This window comes from Salvia splendens, chromosome 3 (assembly GCF_004379255.2).
Source record: "Salvia splendens isolate huo1 chromosome 3, SspV2, whole genome shotgun sequence".
Lineage (NCBI taxonomy): Eukaryota > Viridiplantae > Streptophyta > Magnoliopsida > Lamiales > Lamiaceae > Salvia > Salvia splendens.
The window spans coordinates 22,051,093-22,074,504 of record NC_056034.1 but is presented as its reverse complement, the minus strand read 5'-3'; the positions used below and the strand labels follow the sequence as shown (position 1 = coordinate 22,074,504).

General features: G+C 41.2%; 3 protein-coding genes and 1 long non-coding RNA gene across 5 annotated transcripts; all 4 read right to left on the bottom strand.

Annotated features, from left to right (window-relative positions):
* Positions 1-2,285: 2,285 nt before the first annotated feature.
* On the bottom strand, positions 2,286-4,262 carry LOC121795470 (purine-uracil permease NCS1). Its single transcript, XM_042194009.1, has one exon. It carries the CDS (start codon positions 3,991-3,993, stop codon positions 2,347-2,349), a length of 1,647 nt encoding a protein of 548 aa, XP_042049943.1. The 5' UTR covers positions 3,994-4,262; the 3' UTR covers positions 2,286-2,346.
* A 91-nt stretch (positions 4,263-4,353) lies between these two features.
* LOC121795471 lies at positions 4,354-6,265 on the bottom strand. The gene is made up of 2 exons (XR_006049471.1): positions 5,384-6,265; positions 4,354-4,729 (listed from the first exon to the last, which is right to left on the bottom strand). It is a non-coding gene; the product is annotated as an uncharacterized LOC121795471 (long non-coding RNA).
* Positions 6,266-8,411: 2,146 nt separating this feature from the next.
* LOC121793679 (protein RGF1 INDUCIBLE TRANSCRIPTION FACTOR 1-like) lies at positions 8,412-9,690 on the bottom strand. 2 transcript variants are annotated; one of them, XM_042191718.1, is made up of 3 exons: positions 9,379-9,690; positions 9,065-9,280; positions 8,412-8,894 (listed from the first exon to the last, which is right to left on the bottom strand). In XM_042191718.1, exons 1-3 carry the CDS (start codon positions 9,550-9,552, stop codon positions 8,703-8,705), a joined length of 582 nt encoding a protein of 193 aa, XP_042047652.1. In that variant the 5' UTR covers positions 9,553-9,690; the 3' UTR covers positions 8,412-8,702. The 2 variants fall into 2 exon arrangements, with proteins under 2 accessions (XP_042047652.1, XP_042047653.1); XM_042191719.1 differs by having other exon boundaries at positions 8,412-8,879.
* An 8,836-nt stretch (positions 9,691-18,526) lies between these two features.
* On the bottom strand, positions 18,527-19,744 carry LOC121796741. The gene has a single exon (XM_042195528.1). It carries the CDS (start codon positions 19,742-19,744, stop codon positions 18,527-18,529), a length of 1,218 nt encoding a protein of 405 aa, XP_042051462.1.
* Positions 19,745-23,412: the final 3,668 nt, after the last annotated feature.

Below are 23,412 nucleotides of genomic sequence, written 5' to 3'. Positions count from 1 at the left end.
ATATGGGGCTTTCTTTGCTTTCCCCAGAATACATTGCTCACAGGGATCCAACTTGATGCTGATATCTCATGGGATCAAACCCTTTTTCATCAATTCTTTCATGTTTCCCTCAGCTGGATGGGCCAATCTCATGTGCCATAGCTTCATATTTTCAGTAGAGATGGAGTAGCTTTCTCCATCAACAGCTTCAGCAGTTAGGTAGTAGAGTGTATGCTCTCTTTCAGCCACCATAACTAATTGATTCCCTGATTGCACCAGAATTTTTCCCTGACTCATCAAGATATTAAATCCCTTATGTTCCAGTATCCCCAAAGAGATCAGATTTCTCTTAACTTCAGGAATAAATCTCACTTCTGTCAAGATCTTGATAGAAACATCTTGAAGCCTCAGCTTCACCTTCCCAACTCCTCTGATCTTGCAGATGTGATTGTTTCCAAGAAGAACTGATCAATCTGCCACGTTGAGATCATGAAACCAGCTCCTATTGGGGCACATGTGAAAACTGCACCCAGAACCCATGATCCATTTCTAACTTACCCTATTTTTTAACACATTCAGAAGCTGGGCTGGTGGATCTACACACTCTACACAATCTAGAGGTGTTCTTCCCTTTGCCCTCAGAGGCCTACTTCCTCTTCCATGCAAAGCAATCTTTCTTTAGATGCCCAGGCTTCTTGCATCAGTGGCATGGCCAGGTTTCTTTTGGGGTATCAGAGGTAGATCCCTTGGAATTTTCTTCATACTTCTTCTTGAACTTATGCTTCTTGAATTTCTTCACATTTAGAGCCTTTGGGGCTTGTAGATCATACCCCTTGCTGTTATTTCTCTGTAGCTCTTTAGCCATCAGAGTTGAATAAACCTTTGTGTAAGTAATAGGCTTGTCTCTGCCATAGATGATGGCATCACTCAATTGATCATTGGAACTAGGCAGAGCATTGAGTGTCAAGATAGCCTTATCTTCATCAGAAATCTTGACATCCACATAGCCAAGATAATCAATAATCTTGTTGAACTCCTTCAGCTTCTCTATGATGGATCTGTCAGTAGCAAAACTATAGGAGTAGAGCCTCTTCTTCAGGTAAAGTCTATTTTCTAGAATTAGCCAAATTGACTTCATTCAATTTCTCCAGAATCTCCATTGCTGTATTGGCTTCTTGCACATCTCTCAGAACTTTGTCTCCCAAACACAAGATGTCTGCACTGTGGGCCTTGAGCTGCATTTCATCAAGCTTGACTTGGGATTTCTCATCAAGAGCTGGAGCTTTCCCTTTCTCACTTAGAGTAGCAAGAACTGCTGCCAAACCTTGCTGGATCAAAAATGCCTTCATCTTCATCTTCCACAGGCCATAATCATTTTTGCCTGTGAACTTCTATGCATCTAGCCTTGCTGCCATCTCTGAAACCGTCTAAACTTCTGCAAACCTGCTTCAATTTCCCACCGGAAGGCGCCACTTGTTAACTCAGCACACAAGGCTCACACACTCTTTGGTATTCTCTATGTAATTCACACAGAACACACATACACACCGAGCACACAGAGACACACACTAATCTTGATGAAGAAAGGATAGTTTCTTGGAGAAAAGGAAATCTCTTTTTATTGATTGACTCACTAACTAACTAGATACAAGAAAATGAGCTATATATGTAGCTCACACAATCTGGAAACCGCCACTAACAGAAAAGAATTAAGAAACAAGAAACAAGAGCTTCCAACGGCTCTTTGCTAACCAACTAACTCACCCTAACTGTTAGTTCCTACTTGCTTCTTCCTTTCCTCTTTAGCCTTTATATCTTCAAGATTAAGAGCTGAATGTGGACTCACTTCTTACACACTATTTTCAAACTTCGTCATGAAAACAAATGCCTAAATTAACAAGGAATATATTATTGGGCAAAAGTCAAAACTTCGGTATGCCACTAAAATAGGCAGAAATAAGTGGGCTTTACAAATCACGATCCAAACGTGAAAGCCGGCTTAATTGGAGTTGTACAAGAGAGCCAGCTTAATTGGAATTCTACAAGAGTTAAGCCCAATATATGTTGAGCATTGCCTCATTGGCGAATTGCTCTCCCATTTTACGAGCAATAACATAATTTACTAAAAAACAAAATATGCTCCTGATTATATTCTGCAAGCAGCATAAATTAATTTTTATTGATTTTCCTGTACAACGATATGTAAGCCATGATTTTTAAGTATTCAACAATCACATTTTTTCTTGTTATCTTTAAATAGATTCTTTATCAATTTTTTATATTGAAATGTATAAAATTAGAGCAGATTTGTAGAAAAATGATACTCCCTCCACATAGGTTTTATTTAGAAACAGAAATGTGTGAGAATTAGGCAGCTGTGAGTCTGATCATCAGCCAGTACACAAAGGCAGCTAAGAAGAAGCTAATGAACCAAGCATTGTTGTAAATGAGCACAAACGGTTGAGGAACGGATTTCAGCATTCCAAGCTTATTCAAGAAACCAGGAACCACAGGCAAAACCCCAACCACCAACGCCCCAATCGCAGCCACATTGAAGCCACCAGAGTAGTAGTAAGCCCCTTTCGGGCTCATAGTGTACAAATCCCCCACGCTCAACTCAGCACCCTTGATCAAATAATAATCCACCAGAATCACCCCCGCGATGGGCCCCAGAAACGCCGAGTATCCCACAAGCCACGTGTACACGAAGCTCTCACTGGACTGCAGCAGCCTCCACGGCTGGAACGCTATCCCCAGCAGCGCCGTCAGCAGGGCCCCCCTCCGGAACGTGAAGGCGGAAGGGCTCAGATTGACGAGCGCGTTCGCTGGGGCGACCACGTTGGCTGCCACGTTGGTGGTGATGATGGCCAGGCTTATGCCTAATATAGCTAAGATCTTGGTCCAAATCCCACCTATTCTTCCAAGAAGCTGGATTGGGCTGGAAATGACTTCTCCGAATATGACTTTGGTGGATGAAGTCACTGCCAGCCCCACAAATGTGAATGCTCCCATGAACAAGGGGAGACCGGCTTGGCCTATGATTTGATCATTCTGGCTCTTGGCGTAGCGAGTGAAGTCAGGGATGTTTAGCGCTAGAGTAGCCCAGAAACTGATGTTTGCTGTCAGTGAAGGGAAGAACAGAGCCCAGAATTCGGAATTCGAAAGCTTTGATGAGAGGGAGAGCATGTGGCCGAAGCCGCCAGCTCGAACATACGACCACATGAGGAGGGAAAGAGTGAGCAGGCTAAGTACCGGAGCTGCGTATTTCTCAATCTGTTGGATTCCTTCGATCCCGTTCCAGAATGTTCCCAGCTGCAGGAGCCAGAACACGATGAAGCACCCGAACGCCAGCGGTGAAGTTCCAAGCCAGTTTACTGGCAATGCAAGGGATGACGCTTTCACGCTTTCTGGAAGGAGGAGGAGGATTGCTTCGCCGCCGATCCATGACTCGATCCCGTACCAGCCGCACCCTACCAGGGCTCTCAAGAGAGTGGGGATATGAGCGCCTCGGATTCCGAAGGAGGATCTGGCTAGGACTGGGAAGGAGATTCCGTATTTGGTGCCCGGGTGGCCGGTTAGGACGAGTGGAAATAGCAGGATTACGTTGGCGGCCACCACGGTGGCGATGCCCTGCCACCAGGCCATGCCAAGGTCGACTAGGCTGCCGGCTAGGTAGTATGATGGCACCCCCACCACCAGCCCTACCCACAGGCTAGCCATATCCACCCCAGACAGAGTCCGGTGGGCCGGCGGCGTCGGCTTTAGATCATCGTTTATGAGGGTGGGGTCCGGCTCCGTGTCTCTGAACTGGGAGAGTAATTGAGATTGATTTGATGATGATGTCATTGAGGGATCGGGGTAGCGTTTTTTGTGGAGGGGGGAGGATTTTCTAGTTAAGTTGGTTGGGTATATCGATGATTTCTTCAAGAGGTAGTTGGGTTTGGGGTTTGAGAAGAGAAGATTTTGGCGGTGGGGGTGGAGATGGAGATTGAAGCTCAAAATTGTGGACACCATGGGATTCTTGGAGTTTGAGATGTGTGGTATCTCAGAGTGTGGCGATGATTTGGTGATGAAATATGAATGGTGGAATTAAAGTTGCACGTCGCATCAATAACAACTTATTTTATGAAATAAGTTTGAATCATTTTTCCAATGTAGAAGCTGACCAATGAGAGGGGTTTCTCACTTTAGTATCTTATTGTGTCACTTTTGACAGATCGGATAACAGCTGGACTAGAATCAGATAAGTCTGGCTCAGATCTGATTGCTATACTATATTATGAATTTATGATTGTTTGATTCCCCACATGCTGCACATGCAACAAGAATATTCAAATCAAAATGAATCATGGTATTTGGATAACTCAAAGGAAGTGGCAATCAATAATACTAACAGCATCATTTCATTTTTTCTATTCTCCATTTAAAGATGAAAAATAAAAAGAGACAACTCGGTAAAAGAAGAGGATTTATTACAAGAAAAAGCAATTTCAATGGATGATTTTCTATTTACTAGTAATTTTATAAATAAGGAGAAGGAGCAGACCTTTTTTCCTGCTTTGGCTGCCATAGTCTATTGGGTTGGGTGTATCCATGTTGGCCTAATACTAAATCTTTTGAAAAAGGTTATGATAATGATTAACCCAATTTTCAATTAACAGCAATTGAAATAGTGGTGGCAGCCCATTTGTTTTGTATATTTCCACTGTCTCTCTCTTTCTCTAAGATAAACTAAGCTCGATCGATGGATCTGCAATATATTTTAGAAAATAAACAAGTATAACCAATCACATGTAATTAATCCAAATAAAATTATTTTTACAATCATTAATGATTTTTTTAGTTCCACAATGATTGAAGGAAAAAATCTTGGTTTATTCAAAATTCCGATATGCCAACCATGCATGCAGATTAGCAGAAACCAAATGTAAAGATGTTATAAAGTTTTTCGGGACTAGTTCAAGTCTACAGTAATTAACGATTAGTATAATCTAGTAACTTAGAGGAGCAAGCAACATCACATGACAAATCATCCATCCACGATTAACCATATCATAAATTGCACCAAACTCTCAACAACTTAATCGCCTTATCACCCTATATATTCAACTTTTTTAAACACACTTTTTCGACTAAATTACTGAATCAACGCCGTAGCCCAATTCCTCCTCCCACTTGTCGCACTACCAACCCTACTTCTCTCGCCCTTCCTCTATTTTTGTAACAACATTTGCCTCTTTCAAAGAGCTCCAAAATGTAGGTGAATATACATCATTTTTCATTTGGATAATAGTATTAGCACCTTATATATATATATATATACACATTGATTGAGTTGATAGTAGTAGCATCTGCTTCTTTCAAATACACAATCAACCGTTAATCCAGAGAAGAGAAAACATACCTGGACTGGAAATTTCCGTACAGTACATGTGATGAACGATGGAGGGCTTGAGCTCACCGTCTACGGTACAAAGTGCCACTAACGCTTCTTTCTTCAATCCCTTACTCATATCTATGCTCGGCATAGTTGCCACAGTTATCGCTATAATGACCTACCATCTCTTGCTCGTCAACTACTGCATAAAGCGCCGCGCCGGCACAACCGCCGCCTCCGACCGGCGTCGACGAGAAATTCGTCAAATCGATTCCGATCCTCGCCTTCTCCGTATGGAAGCGCCGCCGCGGCGTCAATCAGGGAGGAGAATGCGTGGTGTGCTTGGGGGAATTTGAGGACGAGGACTCCGTGCGTCTGCTGCCTAAATGCACACACGCCTTCCATGTTTCCTGCATCGACCAGTGGTTCGCGACGCACACCAGCTGTCCGCTCTGCCGGATGCGGGTGCTCCGCCAGGAAACAGATTCGGCACCGGCATCTCCAGATCTAGCCGTGGATCCAATTAATCGTGGCGAGAGCAGTAGCGTTGAGCCGTTTTCGGTGGGGCAATCGGTTTGTTTGCTCCGTAATTGCGCGTCGTTGATGAAGCCGATGGAGCGGAGGTCGTCATCGGCGCGGCTGAAGCGGTCGCTGTCGATGGATCCGTCGGTTGTGGTGATTGTTCTGCAGATGACTAATTGTTCGGGTGCGACGTCGTTTTCATCTTCCTCCACAGATATTACTATAAGGAGGAGTGGGTCGTTGAGCCACTTCGATCACAAGTGGCTCAAGTCCATCTCATGCTTGCGGACTAATCACACAAATTCAATTCTGCCATTCTAAATTAATTATTCATTAATATTAATTATTAGTGTGAGGAAAGCTTAGGATGATGTTCAGTAATTTCGAATATCCTAACTTTATTAACTCTGTTGGATTTTAAAAAGAAATAACTACTGTATTTCAAATTTGAACCATAAAAAAATGCATTTTGCACCTTTTTAGATCTTCGAATTAATATCAAAATATTGAATATTATTTGAAGTCATTTTTTTCATAATAATTATTGTTAATTTTATAACTCCGACCATAATATAATTTATATAAATAGAATAAATCTGAACCATAATAATTTAGGGTTTGCGGGTACCTAATTAGTCGGGTTTGGGTATCCGAATTCACATACGGGTTTGACATTAGGTATAATATTTTAAAGATTTCGGGTTCGCGTATCCGAATTTGCAGGCCGAATCCTATTGTTGCTCATTTTCAAGCGAATTCACCGTGAAGTTAAACGTAGTCCATCTTTGGGCTTGTAGCTCTTGATTTACTCTTGTTACATATATTCAGAATTTCTGATGCTCATTGAGTCCGTTTTGTTTAAAGTAGATGATCTACATCTGTCTGTCTATACTACATTTCTTGGAGCACTGTAAAACAATCCACGATCTCTCGTCCTAGCTGTGTATCCAGCTCTTGCAAATGCACCATGCGACGACGGCACACGCGTGACAACAAGGGATCAAATTTGGAATTAATACAACACACTTCTCTGGGCCTCAAAATTTGAAAATTAAATTTGACATCCCCCTAAAGCCTGCTAATAATGGGCCCACATTTTATATGTCTGACTATTGACTGGCGAATTGATCTAAAATTGGGCCTAAATAGTAGAGTCATATTATTAATATTGAAACAAATTTTATCTGTCATTTCTTCATAATTCAAATATTATAACTCCAAACTAATCTTTTTATCCAGTCAAATCAGTTGTTTGAAAAATATATAAAATGATTGATGGCGCTATGCAGCTACTATATTCTACTTAAATAAAGAGATGATACATAATAAATAGGATCACGATGGGCAGGCACATGGGCAATGCATCATTGCCAAAATAACTGGTCCTAATTAAATACGATAACATGATATTGATATAAAGAAATTTAAACTAACATGATTCAAACAGTTATGGAAAAACCAAACTACCATCATGCATCACAAACCTTAATTATTCACCAAATTCAATCGAATTTGGTATATATTCAAGTCAAAATAGCACATTTTCCCCTTTTAGATGTCGCTCTTGAAATAAAGTATTTCTAAAAAAGAAATTCTAATTTTTCTATTTTATTTTGTCTTATAAATAGAGGTTGTTAGATGGATTGATGGATATAGCAAGCAAATGTGCCAGAAGTGGATTCGCCTCCTATAAAATCAATAAACGGATTGAATAAATAGAGGTTGTTAGTCAATTTGATATCAGCACAAAGGAGTTGTAAAATCAAAAGATATACTAGTAAATGATAATTTTAATTAAGTGATTAATAGAGAGAGCATTCAATTGACAACTAAAGCCAATAGAAGTGCATTCGTCCATTAAATACTACTCTCTACGCATGTCTAATAAACGCACTATTTACGGCCTATTTTCCACAAATTCATTATCAAATTAAACGTAAAAATTCAACCACCTATATCAATTCTATATTTCACTTAGGACCATACATGTTGCTGGCCTATGTATGTAGTATTTATATTCAAAGAGTGGCCCCCATGGCCCTAGTGAGATTAATACGTTTGAATTTATCAATGCTACTTAAAGGATTAATTAGTTGGCTAATCATAATTGCTACTAATTAATTGATTGGTTGAAGGGAGTATTCATTGCTTCAAACCACGATAAAACGAACCTTCTCCCTACCTGTTAAATTCATAATTTAATCCTTCAAAACTCATTTTAAATTAACAATAATCTGTCGGATGAATAAAAGAATTGCTCTCTTCGTCTAAAAAGACTAAACATCAAACCTCGATTTCTTCGAATAGAACTTTCCTTACTTCAGATTGTTGAAATATAAAGACTAAAATTTTGCTTATATTTAGAGATTAAGTAAAGGGCAGGAGAGAAAATATCCAAATCGAGTAACGATAAAAGAAAGGTTATTTGCCTCATTGCATGTTATAATGTTAATAATCAGAAAATAAAGGGTGTTTAATGAAGCATGTGAGTTGATGACCCCATGAAAACTATAGTATATGAAACGGGACGGACTTTTAAATGGCCAACTTTACTTCTGTAAATAAATTTCTTTGTTAATTACAATAATGTACATAATACACCCTTGCAAACAAATTCCAATAACAATTCTTTTGCATTATTAATCATCAATATCATCAACACATTTTGTTCTCTTTTTTTTTATTTTTATTTTGTGTGAATTAAATATTGGTACGTACAATTGCTTTTTTATGGAGGGGGACAATGACCCCAAAATGTGAGTTGTATAAAGTAGTGTAGGAGTAATTATCTTAATTAAATTTGTAAATAGGAAAAAAGAAAGAATTATGACCTAAAAGGTGCCCTTTGAGGAATGCCTTTTCTTCTTGATCTTGGAGGTGGAGGGGGCGTGGGCGGGTATATGTCTTGTTGTGACCCCTCACGCAATTCTTCCTCCTCTTGATTTGATGATGATGATGACGCCGATATTCCATGGATAATAAAGCTTCCATCCCCATTTCCCTTTATTCCAACAAGCTAACATTCATATAATATATACATTCCAATGTCAATTTTGAATTATTATAACAATAAATTAATTAGTAGAATTGCGAATTGTGATTATTGATGAGCATAGTCGTCATCTCATTAATCATCTATCTTGGTTAAGATAATTGAGTAATTAAGTAGAGAGAGAGAGAATCAACCTTGCATCCGAGAGAACAGAAGCGGAATGTGTCCAAGAGGTTTCTCCCACAGATTTGGCAGAGATGAGAGACGGCTTTCCCACCTTTAGGCTGAGGCCGCTCGTTGAGGAACAAAACCCTTGCGCTGTTAATCACATACGTCTGGACTCCGCTTATATCCAAAACCTTCTGAATCTCGGAAACCCTCACCACATCATGATACGAAGATCTCCGTATCTGCAACTCAAAATTAACAATCGGTGGAGAAACACAAGAAAGCTCTCAAGCCCCCATCTCAATTAACGTAACGTACGCTACAATCAAATTGGAAAAACCTGAATAACTTGATGATCCTCGTGTTTGGAGGAGCGGCAGTAGAAGCAGAAGGCGTCGGCATTGCAATCCAAGCAGAACATATTGCATTCGCTCCGGGCGGCGTCGCTGTGGCTGCGGCAGATGTTGAAAAAAGAGGTGCTTAGAAGCCTCTCTAGCCATGGAGGAGCCAGCATTGTGCCCAATCAAATTCACTGTATTTAATTTAGAGAGAGATTGTGTGCCATTCTCAAATTTGGATTCCGAGAGGGAAATTTTTTGCAGAGAGAGAAAGAGAAGGGAGGAGAGAGAGGAAGCCTACCAGCAACTTAAAAATCAACAACTACACTACAACAAAGCAAAGCAAGGGACAAAAGCCTAATGTTATGAAGAATCAAGGGCCAGGATTGCGAGGGGCGGCTCATGATTTCCTTGGGCCGTTGGATGGGTTTGGCGTTTGGCGCAATATTTTGGATCTTCATTGCGTTTGGACGTACAAGTTCGGCCAGCTACGATGTCGTTTAGTTTGCTTGAGTGATCTACTCTAAGTTCCGATTTGTCCGAAATACCCTCGAGATCTCCCATTATTCACGCTCCCCCTTCACTTCTTCTAATTAAAAGAGTGAGATTTAGGCAATATGTCACGTCCGGAATAATCAAACATAAGCTACGGAATTTTATTTTATTTTTTCACGATGTCACGATTTTGATATCTGACTGCTTTTTTTTTGGATAAATTACATTAAAGATAACCACTTCAATACTAATATTATACTATTCCCTCCCGTCCACATTAAATATCCTATATTTGATCGGTGCAAATTTTAATAAATTTTTTGACTTTGCGAAGAAGAGCAAGTGAAAAAAGTTAGTAGAATGTGAATTTCACTTTGATATGAATATTAATTTTGAAATAATTTATAGGTGTAATCAGTTAGTAAAATATGTGAAGCACTCACTAAAAATAATAAAAGTGAAAATAAATATTTATTGGAGACCATCCAAATAAGGAAATATGTTTAATTATATACAGCTATTCTTGATTTACAGAACTGCTAGAAAAATATTTTAATTATTAGGATAATGATCACATTTCTTCCGAAATTATTTAATTTATATTGACCAACTGAGATATGGGCATAATTTCGCCATAGTATTTTTTAAAATATAACATTAATACTTTAACGAATATGATACCGAATTTTTTAGTTGTTACTAGACTACATCAAAAATTATGAATAGCTGCACATATATGTGGTAGAGTTTGGGTACAATTATTCTCCATAACAAATTAATTTAGAAAATATAGTTTATATAACAACCATGATAAATCCAAATTAAATTTGCAATTAAATAATATATCAGGTGAATGTAATTTCCACCATATCCAACGAGTGTTTCAATGCTCTAAATTTGTTCCAATATTCGTTCTATTACGTGTGAAAGTCAACGTAAATCTAAGTGTACACGATTTACATATTTTCGGGCCAACCCTATTCGGGTTGCAGGTTAATCGGGTGCGGACTAATCGGGTTGTATTTTTTTGGGTTATAAAAGTTCAATCCTAACACTAAAAGGTCGGGTTGCTACCGATAAAATTAACATGCGATCAATCCAATAAATAATGGTGAAAATTAGTTATATTTATAAAATGTAAAATATTTAATTATGATAAATTTGAGATATATGCTTAAACTCAAGCATAAACATGATCAAATACTAATATTTGAGATTTATGCAAAATAAAACATAAACATCAAGAAATTTTAAAGCATGTTTAGAAATTTAAATATATTTTTTTAGTGAATTTTAAATTTCTAATTCATTTATCTATTATTATATTAATAAAAACTTAATATATAATTTATATATTTAATATATAAAATGGAAAGTTATTTTTTCAGTAATCTATATTATAAAATAATCAATGAAGTGTCGAATTAGAATTAAACAAATAGAATAATATAAATTTTATCGAGTTTTCGGGTCTGGCCCTAACGGGTTGCAGGTTAATCGGGTGCGGGCTAATCGGACTGTAATTTTATCGGGCTGAAAATTTTCAGCCCTAACCCTATAAATTTGGCGGGCTATTCGGGTCACCCCACACGTTGAGGGCTAAATTGGCATCCCTAATTAGTATCCAAACAAAGTTTGTGAATCTCAAACAATTTGTATTAAATACTATGCATTAGATATTTGAAATTGAACTAATCTTAATGACGAAGAGAGAAGACATTAATTATTTCGCACTAAAGATTTGAGGATGAAAAGAAAAGGATAAAAGGAATCTATTTGATTAAATTCAAGAAACAAGGAGTATGAAGTAATGAATAGGAAAGAATACATCTTTATTGCTGGCGGAACAATCAAGTTTGGCACAAAACTAAGACCATTGCGATTAACAATCTATAAACAAGTAGAGAATATTAATAAGCGCACACTTGAATCTTCACCTATAGCGATCTTCACTCATCACTATGCCTTATATGTTAATTAATTACTGAAAAATTATGTTTTATTATGCCACTCCTGGTATAGGGCAAGACTATAAGAGACATACTTCCCAATGTGGAAGATAGCTTTGTATTTTGTTTTCAATGGAGTATAATCATGGGAGGAGCCACATGAAGCATTGGTGGGGCAAATGCCCCTCCTAAAAAATTTATAACCATGCTATTTTTTATCAAATTTACAAATTTATTTGAATTTCTCATTTAAATGCCCTTTCTCAATACTTCAAATTTTTGTTTATAATATATTTTGCCCCTTCTCATATCAATTCCTGGATCCGCCCCTGAGTACAATATTTGTGGTGGTATATTATTGTTACTAGTAATTTATCGCGTTTGTTTCTTCGTCTTCAATGGTAATATTGTGCATATATGCAAACATGATGTCGGTGATGACGTCCATAAACCAAGAATGACTCAATGCTTTGACAACCGCTAAGAATATGCACTCTTTCATTTTTAGCTTGTCCCACAAGAATATGCACTTTATAATTTTGAAACTCTTTTCATGAATAATAAAATTGAATTTCTAAACAGAACCACTCTTAGTAAAAGATACTCACTTCGTCCCTAAAAATAGACATTATTTGAAATGACATAAGTCTTAATTATCAATTAGTAAAGTAGAGAGAGAGAGAGTTAAAACAAGTGATTAGAGTATTGTTAGTAGAAAATGAGACCCCCTCGTTATTTGAAATGACATAAGTCTTAATTATCAATTGGTAAAGTAGAGAGAGAGATAAAATAAGTGATTAGAGTATTGTTAGTAGAAAATGAGACCCCCCTCATTAGAGAGAAAAATGTTTCCTTAAATAGAATTGGTCTATTTTTAAAGAACGTCTCAAAATGACAAATGTGGTATATTTTTAAGGGACAGATGGAGTGTTAATTAATATAAGTCTGATAGCAGACTCGAGTATTAATTAATGAATATTTCTATCTTTAACACATGAAATGCTATAATTAAAGAGGAAGTCCCACATTATGATTCACTTTGACTTTTCTACACTCATTTTATAAAAATGATACTCCCTCCCTCTCACTTTAGCAGCCCCGTTGACTTTTCTGCACTCATTTTATAAAAACGATAATAAATAATTAAGTGAACTACATAAATGATACTTGTTCTTTCACTTTCGCACATAAATGATACATGATCTTTATTTTATACTCCCTCTGTCTGCGAGTAGGAGTCCCGTTTTTCCATTTTGGTCCGTCTGCGAATAGGAGTCTCGGTACATAATTACTATAAATGGTAAAGAGGCATCACATTCCATTAATTTACTCCACTCACATATCATTTAAAACTAGTATATACAAGTGACAACCCTGTCATATAAAATTGACGGTCAATGACTGGATTAGGAATTTTGACTGAATTATGGTTTTAAATTAAAATATTTAACTTTTTTCTTATATTTTAAAGACATTAATTTTTACTCTCTGTCACAACACTCTCGTCTCTCCTTCTCTATCTCTACTAGAAGCAAAGCGCTGCACCTTCAATCCACCCTCCCACCGCTCTTGGCTGCCATCGAGTCCCCCTTCTGCCACGCCCACCAAAACTTGCCTGGAGTCCACGCAATTTTCATCCTCTTCAACTCCCTCACCGGTCAGCCCCTCTTGCCTCCATGGACGCCATCGCTCTCACCCTCTACCGCACCACATGCGCCTCTGTCCTCGCCTCATCGTATCTATCGAGAGAGGACGCCGAGATTCTCGTCATGGTCGGCGCCGGATCCATGGCTCCTCACTTAATCAAGGCTCGTTTAACCGTCAGATCCAAATTAAAAAGGGTGATAGTGTGGAATCGAATTGTTGAAAAGGCGAGGAATCTAGTTGATGAAGAGACTGGTTTTGAACGGGTGTGTTTTGAGGCGTATTAGTGTTTGACGATAAGCTGCGCCACGAATTCGGAGGTGGCGTTTGTGAAGGGGGCGGAGGTGAAGGCGGGGGCGAATCTGGATCTGGCAGGGTCGTTCAAGCCGTCGATGAGAGAGTTCGACAAGGAGGAGGTGAGTGTGAACTCAATTTTATGATTTTTTTTTACCGGAAATATCTGGATTCCGAGGCCAAAATTTAAGTTTTTCTCTTCTCTTTTGAAGAGACAAGAAGATGCAACCTATCAGACCATTCGAGATGTTGGACGCTACTGTAACCTTCAATATTACTCCTATTTCCTTCATTCGTGTATCTCTACTTTTCCAAGGAAGAGGAAAGCGTTGTCGTGATTAAGAGAGAGAGAATTTTGTCCGTTTTAAAATAAGGAAAAAAAACAAAATATTTTAGTCTAGAGTAAATGTCAATTTTGGTTTAATACATACGACAAAAATACGAATTTGGTCCAAAACATTCATTTTTTGAAAAAATAGGTCCATAACAAATGAAATCTTTATCGGAGTGGTCCTTTATTGACAGTTCTATCAAAAAACTAACTGTCATATCACTGTGCAATTAACATTGACCATTAATTTTTCGACGGAATCGTAAAAAAAAGGACTACTTCGTCGATATTTACATTTGTTATGGACTTGTTTTTTAATTAGTAAATATTTTTTAAAAAGTAAATGATTTGGAAAACCCTAATCATTTTGGAAAGCTAAATCACGGGACGAGGTGATGCGACGTCACGCATAGGGAAACCCTAATCTTGCGTCGTCGTACTCCCACTGAAATCTGCACCTCCTGCTGCCCGGAACTCCACCGAAACTGCATGTCGGACAGCGCCGCTGTTGCTGCATCTCTGCAGCACACACACCGGCGCGTCGAGCTGCCCGTTGGACCGACGTTGCTGCTTTTGCTCCGTCGCCGTCGCTGCTGCGATGTCGACTTCGCAGCAGCTGCTGCACCGCTGTTTCTGCCGCCGCCAGCGTTGCTGCGTCGTAGTCACTTGTGCGACGTCGTCTCTGCAGCCGCCTTGCTGCAGCGTTGCTGTCCGTCTGCTGATCTCCGATGCCGTTCTTGTCCCCGCTGGATCGCCGCTGCTTCTGCCTCGGTGTAGTCGCTGCATCAGCGACGTTGTCACCGCAGAAAGACCAGCCGAATTCTCAACCATGAACAGCCATCAAAGACAGCCGCCGCCATCGCGAATTAACCAAGTGGTCGGTAATTGATGCAATGTGACGATTTGATTCTCCATGAACAGATTCTTAATATCAAGTGCATGTCGCCGACTCATTCAATCAGCCAAAGTGATCATTCCAAGTAATGATTACAAACTAAAATGATAAGAATAGATTCTGGAGAATTAATTCTCCCAATTCGATGAATCAAGGCAGATCACAAGAGTACGCAGAACTAGGGTTTTCGAAGTTTACATGTTCTAAAACAATCATACCACGAAAACACATTTGGTCATGCATTCAAGCAATTTACATAACATGAAATTAATCCACATAATCAGAGCCAAAAATTGGCCCTGATACCAATTGTTGGGGTTTGGTGCCCCTTGTACAGCGGAAGTCATGCATTCACAAATAAATCATACATATGGATCTACTTGACAGATTATGAGATCAATTTATCACTTGTTAAACAATCAATTGCATGCTAGAACGCAAATAATTCATGTAAAAGGAATTAAAACCTAAAACATGAATTTCCTACGGTTTAGAATTACCGATCTGATTCTCCAAAGAATCGACGATTGCTTGCGCCTTCTCCACGTGATGTTCTTCGTACTCAACCACGAATCCTCTAATATGTACCCCGAACTCAGAATCTGACCTTTGGGTGGGCAAAGCTCGTCAGAATCAAAAGGACTTGATTAGAGAAGGAGACAAAAAATCAGTTCTGGAGAGAACTGAAAAACACATTCAATCTGTGAGAGGAGAGAATAAAATTAATTAATTTGTCTTCTCCCTAATCTCCTTTATATATAGAGTTATGATGGGCCAGATTAGGGATCCAAGGAGGTAGGACTTGGGCCAAACCTGTTGAACTTTTACTAATTAAATTGAGACCCCAATTTAATACAAGTCTAACAGAATATTATTATCAGCCACTACAGTAAAATAATATTGATTGGGGTGGTAAGGCGTGGACAGTCGGTGGCGTCTTGAGGATGCCCAGAGCGCGTCCTCCAATCGACAGCTCCAATCCTTCCTTGTGGGGTTCGCCGTCTTCTCCAACATCACCTTGATCTCATGGTTAGACACCTCAGCTTGGCCATTTGATTGGGGGTGGTAAGGCGTGGACAGTCGGTGGTGGACGCCGTATCTTCTCATTAAAGCTTCAATGGTCCGGTTGACGAAGTGAGTTCCTTGATCAGAGATGATTGCTTGTGGCACCCCGTACCGGGTAAAGATATTTTATTTTAAAAATCTTGCCACCTCCTTGGACTCACACGTCCTTGTCGCCTTAGACTCTATCCACTTGGACACGTAGTCCACTGCCACCAGAATAAAAAGATTCCCTTCCGACGATGGGAAGGGTCCCATGAAATCCACCCCCCACACATCCAAGATTTCACACACTATTACGGGGATCTGTGGCATCTCATCTCTAGCAGAAATCCCTCCAGTCCGTTGGTATCGTGGGCATCTCTTGCAAAACTCATAGGCGTTTTTATGAAGGGGGCCAGTAAAACTCGTTGTCAAGCACTTTCCTCGCTGTCTTCTTCGGACCGAAATGACCGCCACAAGCTAGTGTGTGGCAGTGGACCAATACGTCCTCTAGCTCCCACTCGGGTATACAACGGCGGATGACTTGATCGGCTCCCATCTTCCACAAATAACGGTCATCCCAGCAGAAATAGCGGGACTCGCTCTTGAGTTTCTATTTTTGCGCCCTTGTGACTTCATCATTCCTGGGTAGCTCGCCCGTCACCAGATTGTTGGCCATGCCAGCAAACCATGGCTCCTTCTGCCTGTGGATCTCTCTCCATTGCTCAACTTGATTTATCCTCTCAACTTGGTTAATAGACTGCAGACTGGACGTAGACCTGATCAGGTACAAATGCTCTTCGGGAAAGGCCTCGGAAATGGCTTCCCCATTTTCCTCTTGTATGATTCGGCTTAAGTGATCAGCCACTCTATTCTCACTGCCCTTCTTGTCGACTGCCTCCCAGTCAAACTCTTGTAGCAGGAGTACCCACCTGATCAAGCGCGACTTCGACTCTTTCTTCGCCATAAGGTATTTGATAGCCGCGTGATCGGTATAGACAATCACTTTCGAGCCCAACAGGTAGGGTCTGAACTTCTCGAAGGCATAGACTACTGAAAGCATCTCCTTCTCTGTCGTATCATAATTCTTCTGCACTTGATTGAGAGTCTTTGAAGCGTAGAAGATAACATAGCTTTTCCCATCGATCTTTAGACCCAGGACCGCCCCTACTGCATAATCGCTTGCATCGAACATCACCTCGAAAGGGTGACTCCAGTTGGGGGCGTGGATGATCGGAGAACTGATCAGTCTGTCCATCAATAGCTGGAAAGCGGCCTTGCAGGCATCGAAAAATTCGAACTCCATGTCATTCTGGAGTAGCCTCGTCAAGGGCTGGGCTATCTTCGCAAAAACTTTGATAAACCGCCTGTAAAAGCCCGCATGACCCAAGAAGGCCCTGATCCCCTTTTGATTTGTTGGGTACGAGAGTTTTGCAATAATGGCCACCTTTGATCAACATCTATCGCTCTGCTTGACACCACGTGGCCCAGGACAATGCCTTCAGTGACCATGAAATGACACTTCTCGAAGTTTAAGACCAGGTCCTTCTGCCGACACCTCTCCAGCACTCTGTTTAGGCTATGTAGCCCTTGATCAAATGTGTCCCCATAGACGGTAAAATCGTCCATGAAGATCTCTATACAATCCTCCAACAAATCAGAGAAAATGCTCATCATGCATCTTTGGAAGGTGCCTGGGGCGTTGCAGAGGCCAAATGACATTCTTCTGTAGGCGTAGGTGCTAAAGGGGCATGTGAAGGTGGTCTTTTCTTGATCCTCGGGATTCACTGCAATCTGAAAATAACCACTGTATCCATCGAGAAAACTAAAGTATTATTTCTCGGCTAACCTCTCAAGCATCTGGTCAATGAATGGCAACCGAAAATGATCTTTCTTTGTGGCCCGTTCAGCTTCCTATAATCAATACACATCCTCCACCCAGTGACGGGCCGTGTTGGGATCAACTCATTCTTCTCGTTCTTTACCACCTGGATTCTGCCCTTCTTCGGCACCATATGAACTGGACTGACCCAGTTGCTATCAGGAATGGAGTAGATAATTTCTATGGAGACCAGTTTGACTATCTCCTTGAGTACCTCTTCCCTCATGTTGGGGTTGAGTTTGCGTTGCTGGTCACGGTGTGATTTAGCTCCTTCTTCCAACCTGATATGGTGCATGCATAAATCTGGGCTGATGCCCACCAGATCTGTCAGCTTCCACCCGATGGCCTTTTGATTTTGCCTCAGTACTTCCAGCAATTTATCTTCATGCCCCTGGGTCAATTGACTGTTGATGATAACTAGCATTGTTTCGTCTTCCCCCAGATAGGCGTACTTCAAATGTGCTGGAAGGGGCTTTAACTCCTTTGCGGGTGTCGGCACTTCAGTAGGCATATGGTTTTCTTCAGTTTCTCTTCTCAGTAGCGTGCCTTGATCAGGTAGCTTCTCGAGGCTAGACACTTGAGCGATCTCGCTTGACCCAGCTGGCCAAGGTCGCTCTCAGAAATCCATCACTGCCTTCGCTATGGCTTGATCATCCATTTCACCCACTTTCATTGCCTCATACCAGTCTGCGATTTCTCTCTCAACTCCCTTGTCCGCGGCGGAGTCTGTGAACTGCCTTTGTAGGAACTCCTGCACCAGCGGCTCGGTCACATCCACCAAATACACGTTTTCACTGTCTGCTGGTCTCTTCATTGCTTTGTCAATATTGAATGTAAACTGTTCTCCATTGAAATCCAAACTGATCGTCCCATTACGGATGTCGATTATAGTGCTGGCCGTAGACAGGAACGGTCTTCCCAACAGGACTCCACTAGACTCTTTCGCCGCTGGTTTTGTCATTTTTATGACGAAGAAGTCGGCTAGGTATAGAAAATCATTCACCTTCACTATTACATCTTCCAGAATTCCCTCCGGGTGAATGCAAGACCTGTCAGCCAGCTGTATTAAGATGTCAGTATCGACGAGCTTGGCCTCTCCCAGCTTCTTATTAATGGAATACGGCAGAACATTGATAGACGCCCCCAAATCACACATTGAGTGCTCCACTTGAATCTCTCCGATCGAAATTGGGAGTGTGAACATCCCTGGGTCGGTCTTCTTTGATGGGAGGTCGCTCCGCTGGATCACTGCAGAGACATTTTCCTCTGTGATCATTCTCCCTTCTTCATTGACCTTCCCCGCCAGATAGTCCTTTATAAACTTGCTGATTGGGAGCATCTTTAATGCCGTCAAGAGTGGCACCTTGACTTCCACATCCTTGAACAGAATGGCCACATTGATCATGGCGTCTCTCTTCCTGGTGACCATTCCACGATATGGGTAGGGCTTGACCTTCTCAGCTTCTTCTCCTTGACTTTCTCCTAAGGTCTCGCCGCCCATTTTCGCTTTGCATTTGTCTCTTCCTTTGGCTTGATCAGGGGGACTGGACTCTCCTTCTTCTTCTTGGATTGATCCAGGCATAGATACTGGGGGTACCGCAGGTGAGCTGGGGCTCTGGTATACCTTCCCTGATCTCAGGGAGACTTCGCTTATGTTCTCCCGCCCAGGTGGTTGCACCGTGGCATGGATCTTCCCTTCATTTCCTCTCAGCTCTCCCAGCGACATGGCGACCTGAGATAATTTCTTTGTAAGCATGTCCAGTGCTGCCCTATGCTCCTTCTGAGCCTCCTGAATCTCACGCATCGCATCATTAGAATGGTGCGAAACCATCATTTCTCCCGGACCTTCATTAGGTTACCGGTTATATCTTTGATTCGAAGGCCCTCCACCGTGGTTAGGGTGAGGGTAGTTAGATGTCCCATAGTGCTCTGGCTGATACTGTGGCTGATGATGCTGTTGATTCCCTTGGGAGTATTGTTGGTTCCCCTGGTGCTGTTGGTTGCCTCTTTGATGCGGCGGGACATAGCTCACCACCTGATTATTGGGTTGACTTGCGGTGTTGCTCGACTAGGGGCTTTGATGTCAGTAATCCCAGTTTCCTTCCTGCTGTGTGCCTGATCAGTTAGGCTGTCCTCCACTAGACCAGTTGCCCTAGTTACCCCTTGACCAATTGCCTTGTGGTCAGCCTGACCAGTTCGCTTGACCACCTTGCATCCTGTTTCCTCAATTATGTGGTCTCTCATGATTTCGAGCGGGCTAATTGGGCTGCCCCTCGGAGGGTTGTATTTGTTGTGTGGATGGTTGAGGCGGTTGGCCTTGGCTCTGGTCACTCCACCTGAAATTGGGATGGTCTCTCCACAGAGCATCCCTCTGCTTTCCCTAGATCCAGTTGCCATTTGGGTTCCAATGGCCGACGACATTCACCTGAGTTTGCGGCTCTGCTTCAGGAGGGAACTCGCAATAATAGTAATTGTGCTCCTCCGGCAGTGGTGGCACATATGGCTTCTCCTTAGGAGCAGGAGGTTGAGGCGCTCTGGATTTCTCCACTACCTCTAGCAGCTTCTTTGCTATCTGCTCGAATCGAGCCTCCAGTTTCTCGTCACTACGTGCCTCTGCTGCGTGCGCTGCTCCTCGTCTGTATTGGCCGCGAGAGGTCTCATACGATCTCTTTGCTTTGATTAGCCTTTCCAGAATACTCTTCACTTGACTGAATGGGGTTTTTAAGAAATCCCCTTGGGTTGCTAGGTTGAGATCATTCTTGCTATCCACTGTCAATCCACCATAAAAGGTTGAATAGACCTCCCGCTCTCCCATCTTGTGATTCGGACACGTTTGAAGCAGTCCTTGAAATTTGTCCCAATATTGGCCCAAAGGCTCGTCGTACTCCTGCCTTGCCTCTATAATTTCTCTTTTCAAGGCACTTGTCTTTGACGATGGGAAGAAACAGTCCAGGAAGATCATGCGAAACTCCGCCCAGGTTCTAATTGAGCCTTCTGGCAGCCTTCTCAACCAGATTCCTGCATCACCCTTCAAAACGAAGGGTATCGCCTTGAGCCTATAATTTTCTGATGTGGACCCAGCCGGTACGGGTTGAATGTCACAATATTTGCAAAATTTTTCTAAAAAAGCATAAGGGCATTCCTTCGAGAGTCCATAGAAATTTGACAACACCGCGAGCACCCCTGATTTGACTGCAATTGCCCGTATTCCTGGGGTAACTGTGATGGCATGAGTGGGCTCCTTCTCGTCATGAGCGTGTAGGGAGCCAATTTCCCCATCGTTGTGTACGACGGCCATCTGCTTTTCTACTTCCTCGACTATTGGTGGTTTAGGCGGCGTGGTCTGTTCTCCTTCCTCCTCACTGGTCAGTTGCTCAGCAGTTGATGACGAAGCGGCTGCTGCTAACGCGGCTCTGTAATGAGTGGTTACTACACCGGCCTCCTGTACTCTCCAATGAGCGTTTGTATTTCTGTGGATGAGAGGATGATTCCAATGTCCTCCGCGGTGATACCTTCTCATAAAAAGAAAGAAAAACAAATTAAAAACACGGAACAAAACTATTTACACCTATGCACTAAACACATCCATGTAATAACACCATTCCTCCCCGGCAACGGCGCCATTTGGCGAAAGAGAGGTTTTGAATTTCCGCGGATCAAGTTATATGGGGAGATAACTGACCGGGTGGATCAGTTTGAAATAGAGTCGTTGCAACTTGATCAAGGAGGTTTCTCTTTCACGAAAATATATGTAATTCCCTAACTTGCACTACTTTAACAGTAAAGCGGTAAGTACGGGGTCGATCCCACAGGGAAGCTGGTGCGTTGAGTGTGTGTTTAGTGAACAGGGTTCGGCTGCTGCCATGCTTTAAATTGGGAGTTTTAACTACTGGGTTAAGCTAGGCGGAATGTAAACTAACTACTGGATCAAGTTACTCATCATGCTGGAAAACAAATAACAGACCAAGTAAACGACAGATTGAAATAAAGACTTAACTACCTAAACATGCTACGAAACTACAAACTACTTCGTTATTCAACATAATGAAGATTCAAGCACTCAATCTAGGATTTCAAAACGAAACTAAGCTGGAACAGTAAACAAGAATTCCGAAAGCAAACAACTTTGATTTTTATACTCAGAACTCAAAACAGTACTGTGAACATGTGAAACACAAAACAAGAACTATTCTTTAACTACGCAACAACACGGAATTAAACTTAAACAAGTAAAACTATAAAGTAAGAAAGCGAATAAAGCCGAGAAGCTCTCAGTCGGAAACTTGAGACGGCGCCGAACAGATCTGGGTTTCTCTGTCGCACTCCCTTCGGTCGCTCTCATTCTAACTGACCATTTCTACTCTCTAAACTATGTTATTTTGGAATGTGGAAGAACTTGGAACCGGGCGAGAACTAAACTAAGGGCCGGCCAGAAGATTCTCATTATGGTGTTGCGTCTTCTATTTATAGGCTCGTCGCAACAACCTCCAGCTAGGATAACAACTTCGGCAGCGAATATTCGTCCTTGCTGGGATTGCGCGCCTCATCAATTGATACGTGCCCTCCTTCTAGAATGCAGTGGTTCTTCAATAACCGAATGAGGATTTGGCTTCGTCCTTGCGCGTTTTATCCATCGATACGTGTCCCCTTTTTGTTTAACGGCTGTAGTTCTTGGTAACTAATTGAGGATCGCTTTCCAGCGCATCAGCCTCACGTGTCCTCCTTCTAGAATGCAGTGGTCCCCCGCTAACTACTTGATCACCACCTTGATCAACCCACCCAGTTTTGGCCTTTTTCGCCTCCTATGCCAGCTTGATCAGCTTGGCCTTGTTGCCCTTGGTCAAGCGGCATTCCTGCACAATTAACACTCACTTTGCACGTTAAACTGATCAAGTAGCCTTCATTTTACCCCTAAAACGATGCATGAAATAGGCCTTATCAATATTATATTAAAAAATTAAAAAAATTATACCAAAATTTATAATTTTTCATCCTCTATAAATAGAGACCACATTTGCTATAGTTTTACAAACAAAAAAATCTTATCTTTTTCCTATAATCCTTTCTTTGGTATAATTTCTTATTTTTTAGTCCTCTTTGTTGTTCATCATGGATGATGATGAGAATAACATATTCTTTGATTCTCAAAATTTCTATTCAACACAAAATTTCAATCCTTCCCAAACTTTCAATCCTTCCCAAGATTATTTCCATAGCTTTGATGATTTCCAAATTCTAGCCAATTTCATACTAACATGAATGCTTCAAACGCTCCACATGGTTGGAGTGAGCAAGAAGACATCGCACTAATGTCTGCTTGGTGTTTCATCAGCACAAATGCAGTTGTTGGCACCAACCGAACTAGTGTGAATCTATGGGAAAATATTCTTAATCAATATGAAAAAACAAGAAAATAGTTGTTGGCACCAACCGAACTAGTGTGAATCTATGGGAAAATATTCTTAATCAATATGAAAAAACAAGAAAAGAAAATCCAACACT

What these genes read in the sequence shown, in the direction of transcription:
- LOC121795470 (XM_042194009.1), bottom strand. Translation starts at nt 3,993, where the DNA reads ATGGTGTCCACAATTTTGAGCTTCAATCTCCATCTCCACCCCCACCGC.
- LOC121793679 (XM_042191718.1), bottom strand. Translation starts at nt 9,552, where the DNA reads ATGCTGGCTCCTCCATGGCTAGAGAGGCTTCTAAGCACCTCTTTTTTC. An exon ending in AGGATCATCAAGTTATTCAG is followed by an intron (nt 9,281 to 9,378) that starts GTTTTTCCAATT and finishes TTTGAGTTGCAG; the next exon opens with ATACGGAGATCTTCGTATCA. An exon ending in TCTGTTCTCTCGGATGCAAG is followed by an intron (nt 8,895 to 9,064) that starts GTTGATTCTCTC and finishes TATGAATGTTAG; the next exon opens with CTTGTTGGAATAAAGGGAAA.
- LOC121796741 (XM_042195528.1), bottom strand. Translation starts at nt 19,744, where the DNA reads ATGATGGTTTCGCACCATTCTAATGATGCGATGCGTGAGATTCAGGAG.